At 52.6% G+C, this 22,736-nt stretch overlaps 6 protein-coding genes across 6 annotated transcripts; 3 read left to right on the top strand and 3 right to left on the bottom strand.

The window, feature by feature from the left end:
- Nucleotides 1-294: 294 nt before the first annotated feature.
- B0H65DRAFT_97177 (clathrin adaptor complex small chain-domain-containing protein) lies at nucleotides 295-2,143 on the bottom strand. Its single transcript, XM_062831627.1, has 6 exons — nucleotides 1,661-2,143; nucleotides 1,393-1,591; nucleotides 1,293-1,345; nucleotides 1,090-1,207; nucleotides 754-1,028; nucleotides 295-601 (listed from the first exon to the last, which is right to left on the bottom strand). Exons 1-6 carry the CDS (start codon nucleotides 1,820-1,822, stop codon nucleotides 572-574), a joined length of 837 nt encoding a protein of 278 aa, XP_062684011.1. The 5' UTR covers nucleotides 1,823-2,143; the 3' UTR covers nucleotides 295-571.
- On the top strand, nucleotides 1,997-3,707 carry B0H65DRAFT_97051 (uncharacterized protein). The gene is made up of 3 exons (XM_062831624.1): nucleotides 1,997-2,137; nucleotides 2,210-2,377; nucleotides 2,543-3,707. The coding sequence occupies exons 2-3, from the start codon at nucleotides 2,352-2,354 to the stop codon at nucleotides 3,528-3,530; spliced, it is 1,014 nt and encodes a 337-aa protein (XP_062684010.1). The 5' UTR covers nucleotides 1,997-2,137; nucleotides 2,210-2,351; the 3' UTR covers nucleotides 3,531-3,707.
- An 83-nt stretch (nucleotides 3,708-3,790) lies between these two features.
- B0H65DRAFT_97202 (kinase-like domain-containing protein) lies at nucleotides 3,791-5,172 on the bottom strand. The gene has a single exon (XM_062831629.1). The coding sequence runs from the start codon at nucleotides 4,979-4,981 to the stop codon at nucleotides 3,884-3,886; it is 1,098 nt and encodes a 365-aa protein (XP_062684009.1). The 5' UTR covers nucleotides 4,982-5,172; the 3' UTR covers nucleotides 3,791-3,883.
- A 1,025-nt stretch (nucleotides 5,173-6,197) lies between these two features.
- B0H65DRAFT_506264 (AhpD-like protein) lies at nucleotides 6,198-7,212 on the top strand (the record flags this gene model as incomplete). The annotated part of the gene is made up of 3 exons (XM_062828054.1): nucleotides 6,198-6,839; nucleotides 7,068-7,113; nucleotides 7,169-7,212. 3 exons carry the CDS (start codon nucleotides 6,198-6,200, stop codon nucleotides 7,210-7,212), a joined length of 732 nt encoding a protein of 243 aa, XP_062684008.1.
- A 4,185-nt stretch (nucleotides 7,213-11,397) lies between these two features.
- Nucleotides 11,398-20,138, bottom strand: B0H65DRAFT_506262 (PP2C-domain-containing protein; the record flags this gene model as incomplete). The annotated part of the gene is given in 16 exon segments (XM_062828053.1): nucleotides 11,398-11,774; nucleotides 11,965-12,225; nucleotides 12,287-12,493; nucleotides 12,572-12,656; nucleotides 12,732-12,805; nucleotides 12,928-13,237; nucleotides 13,687-13,959; nucleotides 15,810-15,834; nucleotides 17,080-17,813; nucleotides 17,829-19,176; nucleotides 19,189-19,415; nucleotides 19,431-19,698; nucleotides 19,711-19,832; nucleotides 19,848-19,997; nucleotides 20,010-20,085; nucleotides 20,110-20,138. 16 exon segments carry the CDS (start codon nucleotides 20,136-20,138, stop codon nucleotides 11,398-11,400), a joined length of 4,566 nt encoding a protein of 1,521 aa, XP_062684007.1.
- Nucleotides 20,139-20,851: 713 nt separating this feature from the next.
- B0H65DRAFT_96702 (putative methyltransferase-domain-containing protein) lies at nucleotides 20,852-22,193 on the top strand. The gene is made up of 3 exons (XM_062831622.1): nucleotides 20,852-21,352; nucleotides 21,414-21,581; nucleotides 21,735-22,193. The coding sequence occupies exons 1-3, from the start codon at nucleotides 21,105-21,107 to the stop codon at nucleotides 22,021-22,023; spliced, it is 705 nt and encodes a 234-aa protein (XP_062684006.1). The 5' UTR covers nucleotides 20,852-21,104; the 3' UTR covers nucleotides 22,024-22,193.
- Nucleotides 22,194-22,736: the final 543 nt, after the last annotated feature.

Below are 22,736 nucleotides of genomic sequence, written 5' to 3'. Positions count from 1 at the left end.
TGAACCGTTGTTGTCATTTAGCACATTGCCGAGCCCATGCCCAGTGTACCGGATACTCATCCACTTGATTTCCTCCCATCATCGTCCATGACCGGGACATCAGTGGTGTATCCGGCCTCCGAGTGGCTCAGATTTGGCAGCTCATTAATCTACAATGCCCATATCTATATGAATAAGGAAAGGGAGTTTGCTCCCTCCTAATGGGTAGCTGTAGCCCCGACTTCCTGCCACCACACCACACCCTTCTTCCCTTCTCTCGGCGCGATTAGTATTGTCCTCCCTGGTTGCATATGTTGTGCTCTCGTGCTTTGGGTCGCCCCTCTCGTCTATCCATCCGGTGCCGTCACCTAGTCGAGGGACTATGGTTGCTGCCACTGCTTCAGAGAATTCCGACCTTCTTGAGTGCGTTCTGAATCTCTTCCGCATCCTGCATCAGGGGTCAAAGTATTGCATTAGCGTATGCTGCCAGGGTAAGTAGATGTCGACCAGTGGCAATCGCGAGTGTTTGAGAGAACCTGGTCCGGTCGGTGATGATTATGGAGAAAAAGACACCACAAGGCTTGTTCAGCCTTTACATGATCTTTGTGACTTCATCCTCGACCTGAGGAAATGCAATAAACGTGTCAGTGAGCTCGGTGGTTTACGGATAGGGGTTGTAACAGGGTGGGGGAGCGTGTAGGCGTAGCAACGCGGGAAGAAGGCGAATTCTGTCCGGGCAAGCGGTCACGGCTCCAAGTAAATGGTTGTACGCACCTCCATGTCCTCTAGCGAGTCTTGTTGCGATATGCATCGTAGGACGTTCTTCTTGCTGCTTTCCTGCAACTCTCCCGCCAGCAGGAGCTCGTCGAGAATGTAGTAGGCCTTGGTAAAGGAGAAAATGATGTCGAGCTCGCAGACGTTGCCGTAGTACTTGTCCATCTGTTCGACGTAGCGATGGATGATCTCGAGGGTGATCAACTCGTTGTCCTCGGAGGAACATCCGGCGATGAAGAAAAGCGAGGCATATCGGCGGTAGACAATCTTGGTATCTGCAGACGAGCGAAGACAGTTAGCCACATGCTGCGATCCAGGAGAATTGGCGGAGCTTGCCTTTGTATTCGAGAAAGTTGCACATGCGAGTCCGCCTAGCCAGGACCAGCTGGGAGACGTCCTTGACGATCTTGGCCTTGTCCTTGGGAGACAGAGTGGTGAACCATTTGGCCAGGCGCTGGATATTTGAGGAGGTGCGGTTAGTCGGGAGAAGGACACCGTGGTTGGGGACGAGAGCAACGCCCGCGGCGGGTAAGACGCACCACTTTGCCCTGGCGCGAGAGGAGGATTAGATAGCTGCAGAGCTCCAGGTCAGCTTGGGTTGCATGTCAATAGCAAAATCGAGACTAACGGGGCGCATACTTAATAGCCATGATGACGATGATTCCATCAGGTACCCAGGATCTCGTTGAGCGGGAGTCGACAATGTGATCATGGAGGTGTTGTCACGGGCGGGAAATTTGACAAGGACACCACACGGCCGCCGCCGACAGCCTGGACTCCTGGAGCTGTCCAAAGGGGCGGGACGACGGCCGTCCAATGTGAGAAGGCAAGTGGGGCTCTGTGGTACTAGAGAACTGTTAGTGCATCTGGCACTGCTCGGTTTCAGAGGGCCCTTCAGCAGTATTACAGCGCATGATATGCTCCTGAGTCGATCCAAGCTTAACATTGGTGTTTGTTGATTGTGGAAGACATTGTCAAACCATCTGGTTGGCTGTCGCCTTCTTTTCCTTCTACGGCATCCCGCGTCTATATACACCAAAGTGTGGTTGAGGACGCAACGGACAGTCATCAGATGCCGAAGCTGGTTTAGCTGCCGGTATTCCAGCAATGTCCGCGATGTGCATCTCTGGCTTTGAATACCCGAACTTGTTTCTCCTGGCGCCTTCCCCGTGTAGCTCTGTGCGTAGAGGTTAAGGTCCGAGAGTCGGATGAAGATCCCCGATTTATATACTATGCGATATCCCACCTTACAGAAACTCTACCTTGTCTCCTGGCTTACCTTCTTAGTTGGCGGTGGTTATTCTTATCTCTCCAACATTTAGATACTCCTCCCTATCTCCGGTGATACTATACTACCATCGGCGTTTGTCACAAGCTTACAAAGGTATGTTGAACTCCCAAATCGGAGCACCAAACCCCGGACCCATGCCCATGAATCATTAATAATCGGTTCTAGGCTCCATTGAACCAAACAAGTCGAACCCCACTAGTCAAAGTTCAAGAGGTAGAGATTCGTCCTGCGCCTGGTGAATCTTGACTTTTCCTCCCCATCCCTCAAAAAAAAAAAAAAGGCTTCTTCAAAAGAACTTCCAGCAGTCATGGCCAAGTTAATACTTTCTACCGGGTATGTCCCTCTCTCACATCGTGTGGTTCCGGTCTCAAAGCAAAGACGGCGCAGCGCAGGGCATGTGTTTGTCTCTTGTCTCTACGTGTGCGACCTCGAAGAGAAACTAGGGAAAGATAATCTCTTAGACCCAAATCACTAATTGCGTGCTCAACTTTTTTTCAGAAACATCGTTTCCGGCGGCCCCTCCATCGTCCGCAAGCCCGGCGCATCCAACCTCGAACTCATAAACTCTCTGAAAGTCAGCTTCCAAGATGCGCAACTAGACTACGCCGACGAGATCGAAAACGTGAACGTGAACGGGACGACGACGACGACGACGACGACCAATGGCACCAGCAATGGCGTCCACGAAGCCACGAATGGCGACAGCAGCAGCAGTAGCAGCAGCCTTGTGACAGGCCCCCTCTACTGGACAGCGCGAGACCAGCAGAAGAAGGAAAACGACACAATCTTGGTGCCCCGCATCGACTGGGCAACCGCCGGCCTCTCGGAAGAGCGTTCCCAGTACGACATCACCGTCAAAATCTTCTTCCTGCCCACGACGACGCCCGACGTTTCCAGGCGGGCGGCCTACACACAAGAAGCGATGGAGCTGGTGCTAAAAGAGCTTGGAGGGATCTCGGACGTCGACCTGCTGGTCGTTTCCTTCCCCGGCATGTCCTTCGACGGCGACTGCGAGTGGGAAGCCGACAAGCTGAACGCCGCGCAAGGCGACGACGAGTCAGAGATCGCGACTTGGCAGGCGGCCGTCGAGGAGCTGCACCGCCAGGGCCGGGTCAAGAGGCTGGGCATCTCCGAGTTCGGCACCGAGAAGCTGGCGCGGTTTATCAAGCGCTTGGCAATCCCGCCGGCGGTGGACCAGATCAACATCAAGAACTGCTGCAACGTGCCGCCGCCGCTGGCGAAGCTGGCTAAGGAACAGAACGTGGAGTTGTTGGTGCATAGCGATTGCACGGATATCTTGCCTGAGGGGACGTTGAGGGAGCTCTTGGGCCCACAGGGGGCTGGCCTTTTGGCTGATCCAGCGACGGGTAGCGGTGGGTTGAGCGGAAACCTCACGCCACAATGGGTGATTAAGTATACGGCTGTGGTTAAGAATAGGGGCGTGATTGAGAATAAGGGATACTTTGCTGGTGCCGAGTTGAACTAAGGCACTTTATCAGGGGTAATAGAACATACAAGACCGACCTACATAGCTTGCTGCATTAGCTGGGTCGAAGGGAGTTTTTGGATGGGGCGCGCAAGGCAGGCAGGCAGGCAGGCAGGCATTCTGATTCTCTTGATATTGATACCAATTGCGTTTGTCATCGTTGTTCATGGGAATGGGATTCTGATTTGCATGTTTTCTTGCAAAGTTCACTTTCAAGCAGCTTCAGTGCGCCAGGACCTCCGGTCAGGCTTTGCGGAAGGATCATCAAGGCAAATTGTCCGTTTATATATGTGTAGAAAATCCCTGGGTATCTTTTTCTCGCCCTCCTGTGCAAAGAAGTGTATACACCATTTTTACCCAATCATGCTCCTCTTCCTACCACGCATCCTCACATCCTCCAACTTATGTAACACCGACGCCCCCTTCTTGAAGCTCTGCTTGTACGACTCCAGCAAGTGCTCAAACAGGTTCTCCGCCCTCGGATGTGTGCTCGCGAACGCCCTCTCGAGGACATACAGATCCGTCGCCCGGTCTTCGTCCGACTGGCTCTGGTTCGCCAAGCCAAAGTCGATGATGACCACATCTCCCTCCAGCAGCTTGGCCTTTTCCTGTGCTTCTTCACTGCTCACCCCATTCGTCTCCCCCTCCTCTGTCGTCGTCGTCGTCTTGACGGGGGGTGGCCTCAACATCATATTACTAGTCGTCAAATCCCCATGCACCACCCCCGTCCTATGCAACCCCGCTATCGCGCTGCCAATCCTCTTCATCAGTTCCACCAACGGTCCCTGATCCTTCTCCAGCGCCGCCTTTTCTTCTTCTTCATTCTTCGGCCTCTGACCAAGCCACTCGTTAATCTTCACCCTCACCGGCGCGCCCTCAATCCACTCCACCGCGATCCACCCGGCGGCAGCGTTCTGCGCGTACACAGCGGGGACGGGAACGCCCTCGCGCCGGCACCGCTCGAGGACTTTGGCCTCGAAGGCTAAGCGGGCTTTGGTCAAGCGGGCGTCGAGAATCGGGTGTCGGTAGGGCTTCGGGGGCCGGTACTTGAGCGCGCAGGGGATGTCGGGAGAGAAGAAGGTCGTTTTGTATAGCCGACCCTCGGCGCCTTGTGTGATGAGGGTGGGAGGGGCGGCGGAGGGGTGGGTGAGGATCGGGGGGAGAGGGAATTGGTGCTCTTGCTCTTGCTCGGAGGAGGCGGCGGCCGCGGTCGAGGTCGAGGTCGCCATTTTGCGCTTTTTGGTGGGGGGTGATTGGGGGGAGGTGTCCATCAATCTGGTAGAGTAATTCTCGAGAGGGTCGCGGGGATTGAATGTGCGATTGGTATCTGGTGAGAGGTTTGTTGCGCTTGGGTTAGGTTGTGCCGTGGTTTTGTTGATTATCGCGAACTTTTGTTTTGGACTGGCCGGGGCTTGTCTGCCATTGCGCTCTGGAGGGGCAGAGGGGCACATTCGCTGGGATAGGGAAAGCGCCAAGCTCGGTGTACAGGGGCCCCACACAGGGTGAGCACAGGGCAATATTGTTAACACTGTCCTCTGAAGTCAACACCAAGAGCGGCCGTTTGGTGAGTGATCTCGACCCTGAACAACACCTCAATATCAACTGGGCTTTGATAACCTCACAGCCTCCCAAGTCTTGGTCATCCTGCGAGTTTATTTGCCTGTCGGCCATAAATGGACGACCTTGTTGGAGCTTTCGACTACAGTTTTGTCTGTCATTGGATCAAGTCTTTCATTCCAGAGCATTGGACAACACTTCGGTCTCAAGCGACAACACGTTGTAGTCTTCCCCCGTCATATGGCTTCGGGGTGGTATTATCCATGGTGAGTTCGGATGGTGTACCTCGATGCTCGCACATCAAAGCGCATATTTCCCATCTTGCCCCGAGTATACCCAAGGCCTCGACTCCGCCCTCGACATCCTCAAACGTCCCATAAACCACCAAAAAAAAAAGGAAGGAACATACAACACCAGGTTATTCGCCGGTCGTCACCGATCCGACTACTGGCCTGGCGGTCACTGGCTTATCTGTGGGAGATCAGACGGGATCCCGAGTTTCCCGAGTGCCTATGGTCGTATGTGATTTTTGATGAGTTTGAGTTGCCGGGTTGTAATGTCTGTCAGCGAGGAAGGTCTATATATATGGCGAAGATCAAGCCGAGTATCATCGGTGTTGACTCGTTGAGTACATCGAGCAGGTTGGCTGTCTTTGCGGGATGTCACACCTCTCTCTGCCTTTCAGGATTAGGTTTACCAGGTATCTCTTGACACCAAGATATATCGACAAACGGTTTCTCATTCTCTGGAGATGAATACGTATTGAATCTCCAGGTCGGTACCTTGCACGAGTTGGCCGTTGACGTTGAAGCCCCGGGCCCACGTCCACTTGCCGACCCCTCCTTCCGGGCGGCGGACAAGCGGGCAAGAGATTCCCCGCAACCCCCGCTGCCGACCGCCGGCCCTCAGATGTGGGGAGTTGGCGGAGATCATTGTGGAGGAAAGGCGGGGTGGGATGCCGGCTATGGCCCGGATCTGTGGATGTAACGGACCTGCGTCACCGGCTTCAAGCCGATGATACGTCCTCGTGCATGCAGCTGTCAAGTCGTCAAGCTATTTCTTGTTATCCGCTGTCTTCTATCTATTCTTCCCTCTTTCATCTCACACCCAATGTCCCTTTCCCCAAGACATCACCTCCGCAGCTCACTACAACACCGGCTATCCCTGTATTTACGACTTACACGACCACAACCCTCACCACCACTACTCATCACCACCAGATCACTCACCACAACCCCAACCACCAAAATGCGTCTCCCCTACGTCCCCAACCCCCCACCCACCTCTTCGGAAGCCGAACAAGCCATCGTCGACCGCATCACCGCCCGCCGCGCACCTCGTCCCCTCCAACCTTTGGACCTGGCCCTGCTACACTCCCCTCCCGTCGCCGACGGGTGGAACTCCTTCCTGGGCGCCATCCGCACGCAAACCATCTTGCCCGCCGACGAGCGCGAGCTGGCCATTTCCCGCGTAGCCGTCTGCAACGGCGCCTGGTATGAGTGGCACCACCATGCGCCCCTTGCCGTTCAGGCGGGTGTCAGCGAGGGCGAGGATGGATTGGGTGTGGTGAAGAGGCAGGAACCGTTGCTGATCGAGGAGGGGGAGACCAAGAGGGGAGGGTTGAATGAGAGGCAGTGGGCGGCGGTGTGCTTTACGGATGAGATGACGAGGAATGTGAAGGTTAGGGATGGGACGTTTGAGAAGGTTAGGGGGCTGTTTAGCGAGAGGGAGGTGGTGGAGTTGACTGCTATTGTGAGTTTAATCCCGTCAAGTCTTTTTGGTGTTTGGGGTGGGTTGATGTGGTGGGGAGGGTTGAGAGGAAGAGGAAGAGAGGGGAAAGGGGGAGGAAGGAGAGGATGAGAGTGAAGAAAGAGAAGAGGACCGGAAGATTTGGTCCAACTCGGAGGGCCGAAAGACCTCGGGCGGGTGGCGAGCAAAAGGTCATGAACTGAGTGCTCGGGGCTAACGTTCACTCACTAGATTGCTTGCTATAACTGCGTGAGCCGTTTCCTTGTTGCGCTGGACGGTAAGTCTTATCTCGTGGCTAATTTGGAGATCCCGATACTGATAATGTCGTGCAGTTGGAGAGAGGAACGGCACTGGTCCGGACGATGCGGCTCACTGATAGGGCCCTGATCGGCTCAAACTTTTTCTGTAAAAAGTTTGGGTTTTTAGGTACTTGGTTGACAGGGGTGGTTGTTGATTCCCCAAATGTCTCTGAACTTTTCTGCCAGAAGTAGGGTGCACCCTACTTCTGGCCTCGAAAGTTTGACAACCAAAAAGTTTGGAATAAATTGATTTCATTGGTACTTGGCAATGACTTGGCGGGAGCTTGGCAGTGGTGGTTCGAGCTCATGGGAGCTCCTTGAATCGGTACATGCTCAGAAAAGTTTGAGAGCTTGAAAAGGAGGCTAGCCAAGACGCTATCGCCATGAAAGGGAAAGTCGACGCCCATCAGCGCCCGTGCCCACTCGAAGAAGGAAAGCGCCTGTGGTAAAGAAATAGTCACGGACTTTTTCGTGCATAACATCCCTGTGGCTCTCAAACTTTTTACAGAAAAGTTTGAGCCGATCAGGGCCTAGTTAGAGGCGATTTATCCTGGTGATAATGGTACTTTTAGAACAGTACGAATCGAACATTGTGTTGAACATCAACCTCAATTAGGTCCTGATCGGCTCAAACTGTTCATGGAGCAGTATGGGGGTGTTTGGTACTTGGGTGACATGGGGTGGTTTTGGCTTTCTCCAAAAGTATTCAAAAGTCCCAAACTGGAGGTCATACTGGAGGTCATACTGGAGGTCATACTGGAGGTCGGACCTCCAGTATGAAATTGTGAGTTTTTGAGCCAGAAAGTTCGGAATCAATTGATTTCATTGGCTCAGCACGGTACTTGGCAATCGCTTGGCAGTAGTGGTCTGAGCTCAGAAAATCGGTACATGAGTAGAACAGTTTGAAAAGTTGCAAATGACACCCGCCAAGACGCTATCGCTACGAAAGGGAAAGTCGGAGCCCGTGCCCGCTCAAAGAAGAAAAGCGCCTTTAGTAAAGAACTAGTCACAGCCCTGCTAGTGTAGAATATCCTTGAACAACCTCCATACTGTTCCATGAACAGTTTGAGCCGATCAGGGCCTTAACGTTACATACGGTTTTCCTTTTGCAAATAGGTGCTTAGTGCATCTGGGCCTTCTATTCTTCTTAGTCACTGCTCTTTCTGTGGCTGAAGCTATCGACTTCGAACATCTTATGTTGACGAATCGGTTAAAGAATAGGTGAGCCTCATGGCGTGCTCGTGGCTAGCCCGTTCTTCGCCGCCGTTGCACGACAAAAAGCTATGGTCGTTGACGTGCTGTGGACATAGTGAGTATATATCGACATCGGAGACATTGTCTCGAGATGGCATCTGACCCCCAAGACCACTCAAGACCACAATGAAGAAAAGATTGTGTATACACCACGCCAAAGAGGATACCGAATCCTCACTCACCTGCTAACCGGAAGCAACGATAGCTGCAAAAGTCACAAAAGATGGTGTCCAGTTGTGGACAACGCACACACGATAGTCGCGACTATGGGAGAGGGGACGACTCAAAGACAAAGCATCCATTCTGCACCAGAACGGTGTCACACTTGATATCTCGGCCCGGGTCTCCAGTCATCGACCGAGATGAACGCCCGAACCGATCACAAGAGACAGCCACTTCCACGTTTCTTCTTCCCTTCAAGCCTCTTGCCATATTGGGAAGGCGAGATATCTCTGCGGCGGAGTGTCTTCCTTCTCTGATTTTATCAAGCGCTGAGAGGAATAGCGACGCCACGAAGAGGGGTGAAGAGGAGAGATGGATCACCGACTTAGTGCTGGCAACACCATCAAGGTGAATTTCACTCCGAAATGGTGCAGCGTCAAGTGGACAAGAGGTGATAACGGCAGGGTGACAAGAGAGGGGAAGTTGTTCTTCGCGAATGAGAAGCATATCCATACTTGTGATGGTGGGAGTTGGCGGATTTCCAAGACAGTGAGCGGGCGGCACAGGTACTCGCTTACTTCTCTTAAACGAACATTAAAGGAGGCATCATGGCCAGCTTCGATGTTGATGTCTGGTCTTCAGCCCTTCAGGCTATCCCTTCTTCAAACCAGAAGCTGAAGCCTTTCCCTAGGTATCTCTCAATCCCACATCACATCAAGAACATCTCCACAACCTCACTCATATCACAAGAACATCACAGCTGGCCCTAGGTCCAGCACCCCAAGACACCATGGACTCCCTCCGTCTCCTCGCTGGCAAAACTCGAAATTGCTATCCATGTCGCAAACTTGGTCGGGCATGTTTGACTTTTCTCCCTTTGTGACAGGAAGGACAGGCACATGTCAGAAGCTCCAGAGACGACATAACAGGAGCAACCATACGTCTGTCTAGTGGACCGGATACCCCGGTCAGCAGGTTGAAGTATACGTTGAGTTGAGGGAGCAGTGGGCTTAGACTAGGGGATTGGCAACGGGATGAATATGGTAAGAGAAACATCATGGTGGTGTGTAAATGTCTGTCTGGTCTGTGCTATGGTTGGCAATGAAAGACAGATAGGTATGATTAAATCCACCATTGTCCTATACGTACATGTGGTTCTAGGAGTCATATGCAGTCATGTAGTCGAGAAGAAGTATTGCCTATCCAAAATGACAAGCAGTGAGGTAGGGGTGAGTCGGGTGAGTGACGCTGACCAAAGACCGACCGACCACCTTACCTTACTTAACTGACACTTGTAACCGCGAGAATAAATACCTTGCCGGACGGACCAGCTCCAGTCCAACTCGACCTTTAATGAGAGCACGGCAAGCAAGCAAGCAAGCATCACGTAATGAGGAGGCCAGGTAAGAAGAAGAAAACGTACAATACCCAGTAGGTAGGTAGGTATATGTAGCTTTAGCAAAGCCTGGTCTGGTCGGACACATCGTTATCTCGAATAATGATGACGCCGTACATACCCAAAGTGAGTCTACCTACGCCAGATGGTACCTACAGAGGACGTATAAGTGGCGGGATGACGTACGTACGTACCTAGCGTAGCATCTCGCCAAAAACGCATCTATATCTTCACGCCTTACCCGGGTCGGGTCCAGTAGGTTTCTGGCCCAGCAGCAAGTTTCTGACGGGGGCTGGCTGGCGTAGGTGCACATGGGTTAGGCATCAAAAGGGCTCACTCAAAGAGTCATCAGTCAAATCAAAGTAATCTTGGTGTGTAGTATTGGGTTCGGGTTCCCTTGGGCACGGGCTGACTGTGTGGCAGACGGATAGATGACGAGAGAGAATCGAAGAAAACAATGGCATCGACGACGGAATGGGCACAAGAGTCAGTCCACTTCGATATTGAGGTAGTTCAAAGTGAACTGAGTAGAGTGAAGTGAAGTGAAGAGACAGTGACGGCAAGGTCTGTTAAAAATTGAGGAAAGAGCAAACAGTAACTCAAGTGATGTATATGATCTTACACTGAGAGTCAAGAGCCCATCTCTTCACCTCGTCTGTTTTGCGTTGACCTTGCTTCACCTTGGCCTATCCTCTTCTCAATCTCTTCCCGGTTTCTTCTCACTTCTACTTCAAGGTGAGACCGATAGTCGGGATAACCAAGATCAAACAGAGTGTATAGTAACTATAATCACATTCAGTTCTTCTGGCTCTTCAATTGGGAAAGCCTGGTCTCGACAACAATGTTCATTACCCATACAAGCGTACAGTGCCTGAAATTACCCATGACATGACATGCTTTGCTCCGCGTAGACTCGCGTAGACGATACAGCCAATACAGACGGTACAGACAATACACAAGGTACAAAGCTTACAGAGAGGTAACGTAATTGTCATAAAAAGAACCATCATCTTCATCTTTGCTTAACGTGACGTGACTTGACTTGACTTGCTTGAGTTTGGTATCTCCATCATCCCCTTTGTGAAGCAACAACAACCAACCGACCCATCTTTCTTTCCCCTCTGGTACACCCCCCCTCTTGGCCGACCCCATTCACCACCACCCTTTCTGCGCGCAAAACCCATACTTCCACAAACAGTATACTACTAGCTTTCATTCATGAGAATCTCTTGACAACAAAACCTCGACAACAGCAACAGCAACATCATAAACACGTTCGTTCATCCCAAGTCCCCGATCCGATCCCGTCCCGTGCAGCGCAGTGGAGTGCGCCTGCTATATCAAACTTCATCAAAGATGCCATCAATCAACTGGGAATACACCCCCGAGCGAACGACTCCTGCAGCTGATTGATCACCCCCTCACTGCTACTGCTCGCTGTTGATCCTAACTAAGCCTTAGCCGGCGAGCTGACCTCCTCCTTCTTGGCGTTTTGTTGTGTGCTGTTATCCGCCGCCGCCGCGGCAACAGCAGCCTGCTCCTTCTGGTCCTGGTCGGCAGCCGACGTCTGGGCGACCTGGTCGTTCTGTGTTGTGCTCGAGGGGGACTTGGAGACTTGGCTGGCGAGATCCTTGTCCTCCTCCGCGTTGTCAAACATCTCGGTGTCGTCGGCGTCGGTCAGGACCTCGGTTCCGTCGCCGAGGAAGATGATGCGACCCTTGTAGCCGCCCATGCCAAAGGGCTTGCCCTTGTTTCCGTTGTCCTCGAGATCATACCCGCTGTCACTATCATCAAAGTTGTGATGCACACCGGGACCGCGGAACTCAGCTATAATGTGCGGGAAAAACAGATATGGTATTAGTGTCAAGCTCATAAGAATATGTGCCAACGAAAACGAGCTGGGTTATTTGAAGTACACGTGTGTTTTAAGAGGGATATATAGGGAAATACGGGGAAGTTATGATATGGTGAAGTTTGTGTTATGATGAAAGCGGTCAGGGGGATGGTGTTTCCCTACCATATTCGGGAGGAGCGCAAGGGCCGTCGCCGTTGGCAACGCGCTTGGCAATCTCCTCATACCACTCCTCCTTAGTCCGTCCCCTGAGGAAACCAACAATGGTCATGGTCATGTTGTCACAGCCAACGCCGCCCGTCTCCGAGTTGGAGGCCAGGCAGTTGTCCATCATGTTTTCACAGATCTTGTCCAAATCCTGCTTGGCGGCAATGCCTCGCCTGACGAACTCGACAACCGCTTGGGAAGACTGGCAGTCCCAGATACCTAGCAGAAAACATATGTTAGCTAAATGCGCGGTTATACGCAGGGTTTGGCCTTCTCTTACCGTCGCAAGCAAGTACGAGGAACTCGTCATCATCGGCCAGGTCGTGGACCATAACATCGGGGTATGCGGTAACGATCTGCTGCTCGGGCGCCAGCTCGGCGCTCTTCTTGAACTCAAAATCGCCAATAGCTCTCGAGAGAGCCAAGTTTCCGTTCACGCGACCAAAGTCGACGAAACCGCCAGCGGCAGTGATACGAGCCTTCTCGCCTAGAGAACCACAAACAAGCACCGGTTAGCACGGACCCTTTTCATCCAAAGAACCAGCAAGCGCGCGCAACTGCATACCTTCATTCTGGGGCTTGTGGTCGAAAGACAAAGGTTTCGCGCGGCCCTTTACGCCCAATACGGCTCTCGAATCGCCAGCGTTGGCCTAAGATAGACAAATAGGGTTAGGGAGAGCCGTTCGCGAGCGGGGGTTGGTTCCTTCCGAGGGAGTATAACTCACCACATAGATTTTATCATCGGTGATAAGACCGACGCATGCGGTGCACCCAGAAACCTCCTCCTCGTATTTGGGATCTGCAACATAAGGGGGGCGAATATTAGTTTCCTCGTTTCTCGTTTCGCACCGTACGCAGCACGCAGCACACAGCCCACAGCTGCCAAGGTGAAAAAAAAATCTGGGTTTTTCATAATCGTACCGTTCAAAATTGCCCGGTCAGTCGCCAAAAAGCCGTCCTTGAGAGCCTGCTCGTAGTTGCCGGTCTTAAATGTGTCCTGCTTCGCAATGATGTCGTGGATGTTGGCGCCCGCAAATAATGCCACCTTGTCGCCGCCGTGGCCGTCAAAGACGCCGAAGAAGGAGAGCTTTTGGCTGTGTTCCTTGGCCTCCTTGGGGTTGTTGGCTAGTAGGTCGAGGACTGTCGTGTGCGCGTCCTCCATGCTGATACGCCAGCCCTGCATGGCCGACACGCCGTAGATGAGCCGCTCATCCCCGCCAGTTGCCGACGCCTATAATGAGAGAACCACATCAAGTTAGCCAACTGGTTCTTGTAGGGAAGTCGTTTGTGCTTCACATGGTTGATTCCGGCTTGGTCAGCCCAGCGCGCGGGGCAAAGGCGGGGTGCGGCGTAGGTATGATTTCAGGGCAGCCGATGGCAGCCAGCGGCGCGCGAGGAGCCAGCATGGGTGCGTGAGGAGGGGGAAGAGAGCAGGACAAGGCCACGGCGTCTTTTCGCGAGGACCCGACGGTTGGGCGATCCGAGGGCGGCAATGAGCAGGACAAACAGGGAGATAGCTCAGTAGCGCGATTGCGATGTGGTAGAAGGTGGTTCGACGTGTGTTTGTGCTTTGCCAGCAGGGAGAGAGGTGATGGAGGCAGTACTCGTTAAGAGTAGGTAGACCAGGAGCGGGGACGGCGTTCACACAATGAACGAGTGGTCAGGATGATTGCCACGCACCTTTTCGACGACGGGCTCAGAAAGCGTCTGGCCCATGATGAGATCTGAGAGTGGTGGTTTGGGAGTGGGTGTGGTAATGTGGTATAGTCGGCGACGAGGCTCGTGACAAAGTGAACTGTAATCGTACTTTTGCGGAGGAGAAGCTCGAGTCGAGAAAGGGGTGGAGGTGCAAGTGGTGGTTTGCTGTTCGGGAGTGGATTGCAGCAGATTGTTGGCAAGATTGGGTTCTTTGGCTGGAGGGACGGGAAGATGGATGTGCAGCCAGGTCGGTCTCTCTCAGGCAGAGGCAGCTGGTCGTCTGGTAGTATGGCAAGGCCCTGCCCATCCGGGTTGACAGGTGTGGATTGGAGTGCTACGGGTCCAGAACAGCTCCAGATAGCAATCGATAACGGAAACTAACTGCTTTGTAGTACCTGCCGGGTTGCGAGCTGTTACTGCACGCTAGCAACGATAGCTCTTTCTGTATGATCTTGGGTCGGGTATCCGCGTAGGTGCGTAGGGTTCATGGGCAGGTCTGGATGTCTGCTTGCTGGATGGCCACACTACGTATGTAGGTAGTTCAAGTTGGCGACGACTGTTGGAAGTGGAAGGTTATGTAATCCCTTGTTCTGATGATGCCCTGCCGCTGTGGTGGTGACTCTTGACTCTTTTGGTTGGATCCGGTTTTTCCTTGGCCCGTCTTGGTGCTAGGAGTCAACAGAGTCTAGTCACTCCACAAAGTAACCAAAAATACCTTTTGACGTGACCGTCGAATCAGGGTAGTTACCTACTATAAGTTTCCGGTATGGGGTTTGGGGATGTGTCGTCAATTCAAGCAAGATGTTCAGGTCTAGAAGCGCAAGAGCTTTAGGATGAGAGAATGATAAGTTGGGTTTAGGTAGATCTTGCGCGGTTCACGGTTCGGGTTTGAACTGAAAAGGTTCAATCTCATCTGTCTTGAGGTACCGCCTGCCGACAGGACCCGCTGGTCAGCCTTGCGCCCGCGCCCCGGTGAGGCCGACCGGTGGGCAGCTAAAGACGAAACCTACCTTAAGTCGTCATCACCTGAGCCCTACAGATAAATCACCTCCGTCACCACAAGAGGGAAGAAACTGCTGCTGGTCGTGAAGCGGGGTTCCCTGGCTGTTTCATCCCGCAAAAGCTCAGGGCAGCTGCTGAGCTTGAGCTTTTAGGCGCCGCGCTTTTGATGCTCCCCTCCCTGGGGCTTCTGACAGCGAGACCCCTAACCCCGAGTCCTGCACAAAACTCACCAACCCCGAGCCGCCGACACTCGACAGACCCAATGTGGGGTAATGAACTACAGGCTGGGGATGGGTGGATTCCAGGTTGCCTCCGCGCGGGTCGGGTATTTCTTGTACAAGACCTGGAGACATTTGCAGACCTCAGCTGAAAGAGGAAAGGAAAAAAGCCATTTCACCTCAACCTCGGATGACATTTGAGGATCAACAACGAGGCAGACTTTTCACTTTGGTCACGCGATGAGTTAACCAATCTGTACTGAGCTCTTCGCCGTTGAGTTTGTTGAAAAATGCGCGCGGGTAGCTGAGGGATTGTGAGGGATTGTGTGACTGCGTCTGAGTCGAACGAGAACCTCATCGAGACTCGAAGAGGATAATACTGCTCAAGGCAGCCGGCGCTTCGTTGCCCGTCGTCGTCGTCGTCAGGTCAGAGAGTTCAGTTTCACTGCACTTTCTACCAGGGCCCTGGAGTCGAGTCGGCGGTGTCTGTCTGATCCGCGGGGTAAACATGCCATCTTAAGGCGGGGTCACAGTGCGCTTTTATATGGCTCGACAGGCTCGACTCTCAATCAACATGGGAACTTTGCCGTATTTCCATGTACTGTTCTCCGTGCAGAGAGCCAATAGATGGGCACTGTCCTGGGTGCTTGTTTCTCCAAAGAGGAAACAACATCGCCTTTCAGGAGCTGGAGCCCTTGCTAGGTACACACACTCCTTGCTACCTACAAAAGCAGAAGGAGAGCGTCACTGAGGATATGTAGCGGTGTCCTCCACTCTTTTTGTTCTTCTCAGAAAATGAAGGCGAGTAGTAGGACGAGAATAGGTGTACAGAAGGCCAGAAGGGATGAGCGAACAGGGAGGGCGACAATGCCCCTGGGGTAAAACCCCCGACTGGAGCGTCATCGAACAACTTAAAAATCAATAGTATCCGTCCAAATCCACTATCCACACTTCCGGTTTGGGATGGAATTGAAGGCCAATTTCGTCATCAATCCATTTCCCTCCAAAAAGTCACATTCTACAGTCGAACCCCCTAAAAGTGCATCCTCCAGGTACTGCATATACGCTAGTTAGTGCATAGGATTTGGCTGGCAGAATTGTTTCCCAGCTACAACTGCATAACAGCATACTGCATGTACGGTCCTAGGACAATTTTTGGTGTGTATACGCTTATTTTTCCAGTCCTAGACAGTGAGATTCTTAGCAAAGGGTCGGAATTTAGTGTCTCGGCCTCTGGATGGCTTCCTTTTCGGGCCTGGCTCAGGTCTAGGGACTGCATATATGCCATTTAGTGCATAGAATTTCCCAGTATGAATTACATGCAGTTTCAGGGGACTCTACTGTACTACAAAAAAACTTGAGTCCCGCATTCCATTCCATTCGGTTGGGAAGAATGAAACGAAACGAAACAGAACGAACCACGACTCGAACGAGTCCATAGACAAAAAGGAGGCGCGAGCGCTCTTGCGAACGGGAATACTAGACTAGGGATGAAAAATTGAAGCGAGCCCAGACAGCACCAGATAGCCGGGAATACCTACTTGAGACCGTAACGACTGTGCGGTCGAACGATGACGACACACACACACACACACACACACACCCACCCGGCATTTGGGTTCAGGCTTTTTCTTTCAGCCCTCATTTTCTTCCCCTTCCGCGGCGTGTGCGCCCCCTTTTGGTTTTTGGGTTGCAACATCGCGACGAGACATTGGCAAGCAAGATCCAATCTCTCTCGTGACCTGTCTGCTGAGGCTTGTGCTACTCTGTAAAAATATTATCAGTTTGGGTTTCGAACTGAAACTGAGGGGAAGGGAACACAGCATGAGATTGGACCTGCGGACCGCTGATATCATCATTTTTTTTTTCTGCCGCCACTGGTTCGTGATGACGGCACAATTCATTGGAACTACCCTAAAATTTGGACTATGGTATTGTAAAAAGGTAAACTAAGGTATCACATGTGGCTTGTACAATTCGAACTGAGAAGCGCCAGTGACACTTGATATCCATACCCGCACACAAAAATCAAATGTTCAGGAGGACTATTAAAAAATAAAACAGAACAAAAGGGGCTATTAAAGCTCAAATGTAAACCGCAAAATCCGAACTCGTCTTGCTTTGGGAAGTCACCAACGATATCGGCTGCGGTGACCGAAACCTTCCATTAAGAAAACCACTCGTCCCGCCTGCCCATTTGTTCTCCTTTTCCGCGTCCTCATTATGCGTATTCCCATCGCCATCAAGCCAAAACGACGAAGGCGCCTTTGGAAACCCGACAGAACCAAGAGTAGGAGCGCGGGCATGCCCGCTCGCCGAGTTTGACAAACCCTGTGAGGCGATAGAAGATGCATCACCAAGAGGTTTAGGCCGTGGGATAGGGGCAAAGGACCATTGACTCTGCGGGTACTTGGAGCTTGCGGCATCATTGATGTTGGAGAGCGAGTCTTTGTACGGTGCCCAGTTTGGCTGTGATGCCGACCTTGAGCGTCTGAGACTGGAGCTCGGTAGCATGCTGTCGGCATTCTCAAGGCTCTGTATTGTCTCGTCGTGCCACTCGTGACTGGAGGGTATTGTTGACCATGTGCTTGACTGGTGGAAGGGTGAGTTGGATACCATGTCTGCGTAGGAGATCCCAAGTGAGTTCCTGGAAGGGCGGTCGAAGCTAGACGTGGGTGAAGCTTGCTTCTCGTTCAGTGGTGGTTTGTGACTGTCTTCAGTCGGACCTCCCACTACTTCGACCTTTGTCGACACTAGCCTCTGTCGTGGGATGATGACTCGCCCTGTGCCAACTGCTCTTCGCGTCACTGGCCTTGGATGTTTGGCCATTATGGGCCGCTTCGCCCCTTGCGGCGGCGTTGGGAAGTCGGGGATGCCCGAGCTATCAGACTGCTTATTTGATACCAGCGATGTGTCTGGTGTCTTGTCGTGTAAGGACGCTTGGACACTGGACAGACTGGGCAGACCGGCCTGTGCTGCTTTCCCAAACTTCTCAGCAACACCCTTAATACTGATGACACGACCTTTGAACCAAGGCCATACGAGCTTTCTCGCAAGCATGGCTGGGTGGATCCGGGCAGTGCTTGAAGGGTCATCATGAACCGAGCCTATCGCAGGAGATCTGTTGTGGACAGATGGGCCGGAACCTAGTTTGCTCCAGTATGACTCGCCCGTGTATGCAGAGTTAGGGGTGGGTTGGATGCTAGAGACATCACCAAGGCACGGAATGTCGACTTCAACACCGTCCCGAAACGAGCCTCTTGTGTTGCTGTTGCCGAGGAACTCCAGAGTATTGTCAATGGTGATTCCTGCGGAGTGCTCCTCATAGTAGCTAGTCTCCGATATGTGACTGAGGAGTGTCTGAGTTCTCTCGTGCCGCCGATTTCGTGGAGTTCCGGTAACAGCACCGGACATGAGAGGCGAACCTGTGACATCCAGAAGGCTACTGCTCGCCGGCAGCAGTTCTTCGTTGGTAGGCAGCATGCGAATTGTGCTGAGCGGGCGTGGCACGTCACCATCGAAGCTTGGGTGGCGGCTGATACCCGATTCAAGGTCACTCTTCCGGTCCTGTTCAGCCATTGACATCTGACCTATCGTGCTTTGCGTGTTGTGTGGTCCTGTTATGTGCTCCATGGAACTCTGCCCATCTGGACCTGTGACATTGATGGTGAAAGTTCCCGGAAGAGGGCCCGATATATCACGGGTGCTGAGCTTTGGCCGTTTGACTTCTCTTCGTCGCCTGAGGCAACAGACGAGCATACTCATAAGGGCGCCGAGGAGCAAGAGTCCAGGAAGGATAGTAACCAGCACAATGAGTCCGACGGGAGTAGGTGCATGCTTTCGACTAGGCTTAGTTCCGCCCGAATCCCCAGTTGATGTCGAGCCCGGACCCGAAGCGGCGTCTGTCGTGTCTGCCGTGTCCCCGGATTCCGCCAGCATGTGCACGCTCAGCAAGATTGACTCTGATGCTCCCGAAGCTTTCGAAGTCAACCTTATCGTAGCGCTCACGATGGAGTCTTTTGACGAGTTTGGTACGTCGCCGAAAATGGTTCCTTCGCGGACATGGATCCACGAGGGCGAGGCACCGTCATCGATAACTATCTCTGTGCCATCGGGGTCCTCTAGATAGGGGGCAAGATCGAAAGATATGTGCTCGCCCGCCTGTGCCTGGATAACAGGCAGCTCTTCCTTCAACATGCCAGAGGCTTGCGCTTGATTGCCGCTGACCTGAACCATGACAGTCAGATTGAATCTGTCCGCGAACCTGTCCTCGAGTGCAATGGTGAAGTTGGTTGATTTTGCTACCATGGGAGGGGTGCCTGCGATGCGCAAACTGTCCATCTCCAGCGTGAGCCAAGACGGGATATTGAAGGTAGAGGCCACAATCAAACCATCGCCAGAAGTCATGGGTTGGCCATCGACCTCGATGCTCTCCCGCAGTCCACCATATGAGAAGGGCTCCCCGGCCGTTGTATTGATGACAACTGTCGTCTGATCGGCCGTAACTCTGTGGTTCCCGACCACAATGTTGAACCTCAGAGAGGCACCGGCGAACCCAGGTGTGTCAGTGGCCAGGAGTTGGAACTCGAACGTCTGGGGTGGGTCTATGAGAGCCTCGAAAGATGGAGTTTGTCCCGAGAAAGCAAGCCGGCCAGCGTCAAACGATATCCAGGCCGGAAGAGGAGTGTTGTCCGACATGACTGCATAGTATGCCAAGGGCTTGTCAGAGGATGTTGAGAAAGTCTTTGGGTCCAGCACGAAAGAGAACTGGTTCCTTGGCGGTGACAGGATGGTGTAGGGGTTAGAGAAAAAGCCAAATCCCGGTATCTGTTGGTTGAGAGGAATATCGAGCTTAGGACCGGCCTTCCTTGAAACGATCAGAGTGATGTCGAGTGTTGTCGAGCCTGTCTCGTCGGTTGCCACCAATCCAACTGGAACATTCACTACATCGCCCGAGCTAACATCAGTCTCCTTTGGTGTCCCGTAGAGTTTCCGTGCATCGCTGTCGATCGAAAGCCATCTTGGCGAGTTGGTGAGGGAGTATGTAATAGCTGATGTCGAGGTAAATGTTGACTTGGAGAACACAAATGAGAAGGGTTCTCCGATTCTGGCAATAGGGGGAATTTGGGAGCTGATGGGGAAGTAGACTCCAGGGGCAGCACTAGATACTGCAACGAAGAGGAACAAGGTGAGGAGACGCATAAAAGACGCCATGGTGATGATAGTAACGGCGAGCAAAGCGCTGCCTAGGGTATCAAGTCGTAGGTAACAGAGGTGACAACAATATTCACAAAGACTGGAAGGAAGAAGAGACTCATCGTGGACACCAGAGCGAACAGCTCTGAGGGCATCAAGCTAGACATAAGAGACAGTAAAACGCGAATCTTCAAAGAGGGAGGCTGACCCCGAATTTCTTCACGGGGCATGTTCCCTTGCGTCACGCTCTCCATGAATTGCTAAGGGGGGCAAGTCGCGACTTACCAGCCGCCCCTTGGGCTTTAAACGCGAAATAGAATCTGAAGGAGGCTCGTAATGAACCTCTATAGTGGTGTCGCGAGCCCACCTGAGCAATGTGGGATTGGCATTGAAACCTCCGAAATGGGGTTGGTGAAGTGGTTGAAGCATTCCAGTCGAGCCTCAAGGTGAACACCAGCCCACCAGATGAAGTGTCCATGCTTCAGGGAGGCGTTCCATCGTGACACATTTCGGAGGGGGGGGATTAGGTAAAGACGGAAATGTCATGATCGATTTGAATTCGAGCATCAATGTTGATGGAAGATATCGCCGATCAAATGACAATCGCCTGCAGCGGAGGCCTTGAGCAACCCGAAGCGAGAAACTCTGCTTTCACGCAGTCGGCTCGACAATATTCCGGCCAAGAAATTTTTCAAGCCTCGACTCTTGACTTTGATGGCAAGAGCGATTACGGCAATCTCGACGGTCAAGGTGTTCAGGTTGTTGCTCAATGATCGTCCCTTCCCGTTGTGTCATGTCGGAAGGTTGTTGGTGGTGTCTCTACAACCCCGCAAAATGGAAGGGAGGGGAATTTTTGGTGGAGACTTTTTGTGCGCTTGCCCGAGCGTCTAGACCACCACAGGGCAACGACGACGGTGATGCCGGATAGCAATTTCTGCCCAACAGTCAGCGTTATCCCGAGAGAAAAGGTCAAAACCACCAACCATGAGCGCCCGATCCCGATCATCGTCACCCGAGTTTGATCCGTTGGCCTTCGACCAGGATTTCACCCCCCTACCGGAGTACAAGGCACCTACCGACACGGCTCTCGACTTTGGTGGTCTTCTGCCCGAGCCTTTGAAGCTCCACGAAGATTTAAAGACGGGATGCGGAGGCCAGCTTTGGCCGGCCGGAATGACCCTCGCCAAGCATATGCTGCGCTACCATGGCGATAAGCTGCAAAAGGCTCGGATGTAGGTGCCTTTTATGCCGGCTCTTCATCCACACCACATGGCACTGACATGTTTCCCCCAGACTCGAGATTGGCGCCGGCGGTGGCCTTGTCGGGCTTGCAGTTGCCAAAGGCTGCAGCTATGAAACTCCCATGTATATCACAGACCAACTGGAGATGGAAGAGCTCATGGCACACAACATCACCCTGAATGGCCTCAATGACAAGGTCAAATCCATGATCCTCAACTGGTAAGTGATTCAGTCCTGTGTGACGGCTTTCCCCGCTCTCCTCCTGCTGTGAGCATCGGACTGTTGTTCTTCCACGGTCCCGACCAGGATCGGCTCACTCGGGCTCGGGTTCTACGCTCATGCTATTCTGACAACCTCTTGTGATGCAAATAGGGGCGAGCCACTACCAGAGGAAATCGTTGCTCTCAAGCCTGATACTATCCTGGCTGCTGATTGCGTCTACTTCGAACCCGCCTTCCCGCTCCTCCTTCAGACCCTGAAGGATCTATTGGCCCTTGAACCCAACGCCACCGTTTACTTCTGTTTCAAGAAGAGACGCCGCGCAGACATGCAGTTTCTCAAGGCTGCCAGAAAGACTTTCAAGATCACCGAGCTTGAGGACGAAGACCGGCCCGTGTTCACCAGAGAAGGCTTGTTCCTCTACGCGTTTACCCGCAAATAAGAAATGAAAAAGGTTTCAGCACCTCAAAGTTCAGCCAGCATCACCAAAGGATCTTCAAAGAGGTCGTCTCCGCACCCAAAGGATTCAAGCGAGGCATTTTGTCAAGAAGCCTCCAATCAACCGACGATGGCAACCAACGTGGGACGCGGAGTTGACGTTTTCGCCAGAGTCTGGCCATGACAGGCAACATCACATACATATCCAAAGACACCATACATATTGCAAGGCGAATGTGCATCTTGCCGGCCTCTGGAGACGCCCACGTAAGACGAGCCTGCCGAGCCCGCATATATCGACTGCGACAACGACGTGCCCCACATCTTATCACTTATTCGCAGGCATGACAAACAACTGTGGGAATCGAATAACGGATACCGGTCAGTCTTAGTTGCTCAACCTTCATCACATCATTCTGGTCGTCCAGTCGTATTGACTTGTCGAGAGGTTGCGGAACCAGGCCTGACGTCCGAGGCCGGCCAAAAGGAGGGGGGAAAAAGGACGCATCGGGATTCAGAACCGCAGGTCTGCGGCATCATATTGGTGAGTGACCATTGCTTTTACGAAAAAGCTTTTGACCTGTCAAAGAGGCCCTCTTTTTTTCCTTCACTCACGTCCACTGTGGCAAGTCGCAAATGGGCCATTTCTCTACCGGTATGCAATACATCGACGATGCTTTGGGGGTAGGTATACTTGCAACTTTTAATCACATCAGC

The sequence above is a fragment of the Neurospora tetraspora genome (genome assembly GCF_033439725.1).
Source record: "Neurospora tetraspora strain CBS 560.94 chromosome Unknown B0H65scaffold_2, whole genome shotgun sequence".
Lineage (NCBI taxonomy): Eukaryota > Fungi > Ascomycota > Sordariomycetes > Sordariales > Sordariaceae > Neurospora > Neurospora tetraspora.
The sequence above is the reverse complement of the archived record's forward strand: the minus strand, read 5'-3'. Positions and strand labels throughout refer to the sequence as shown.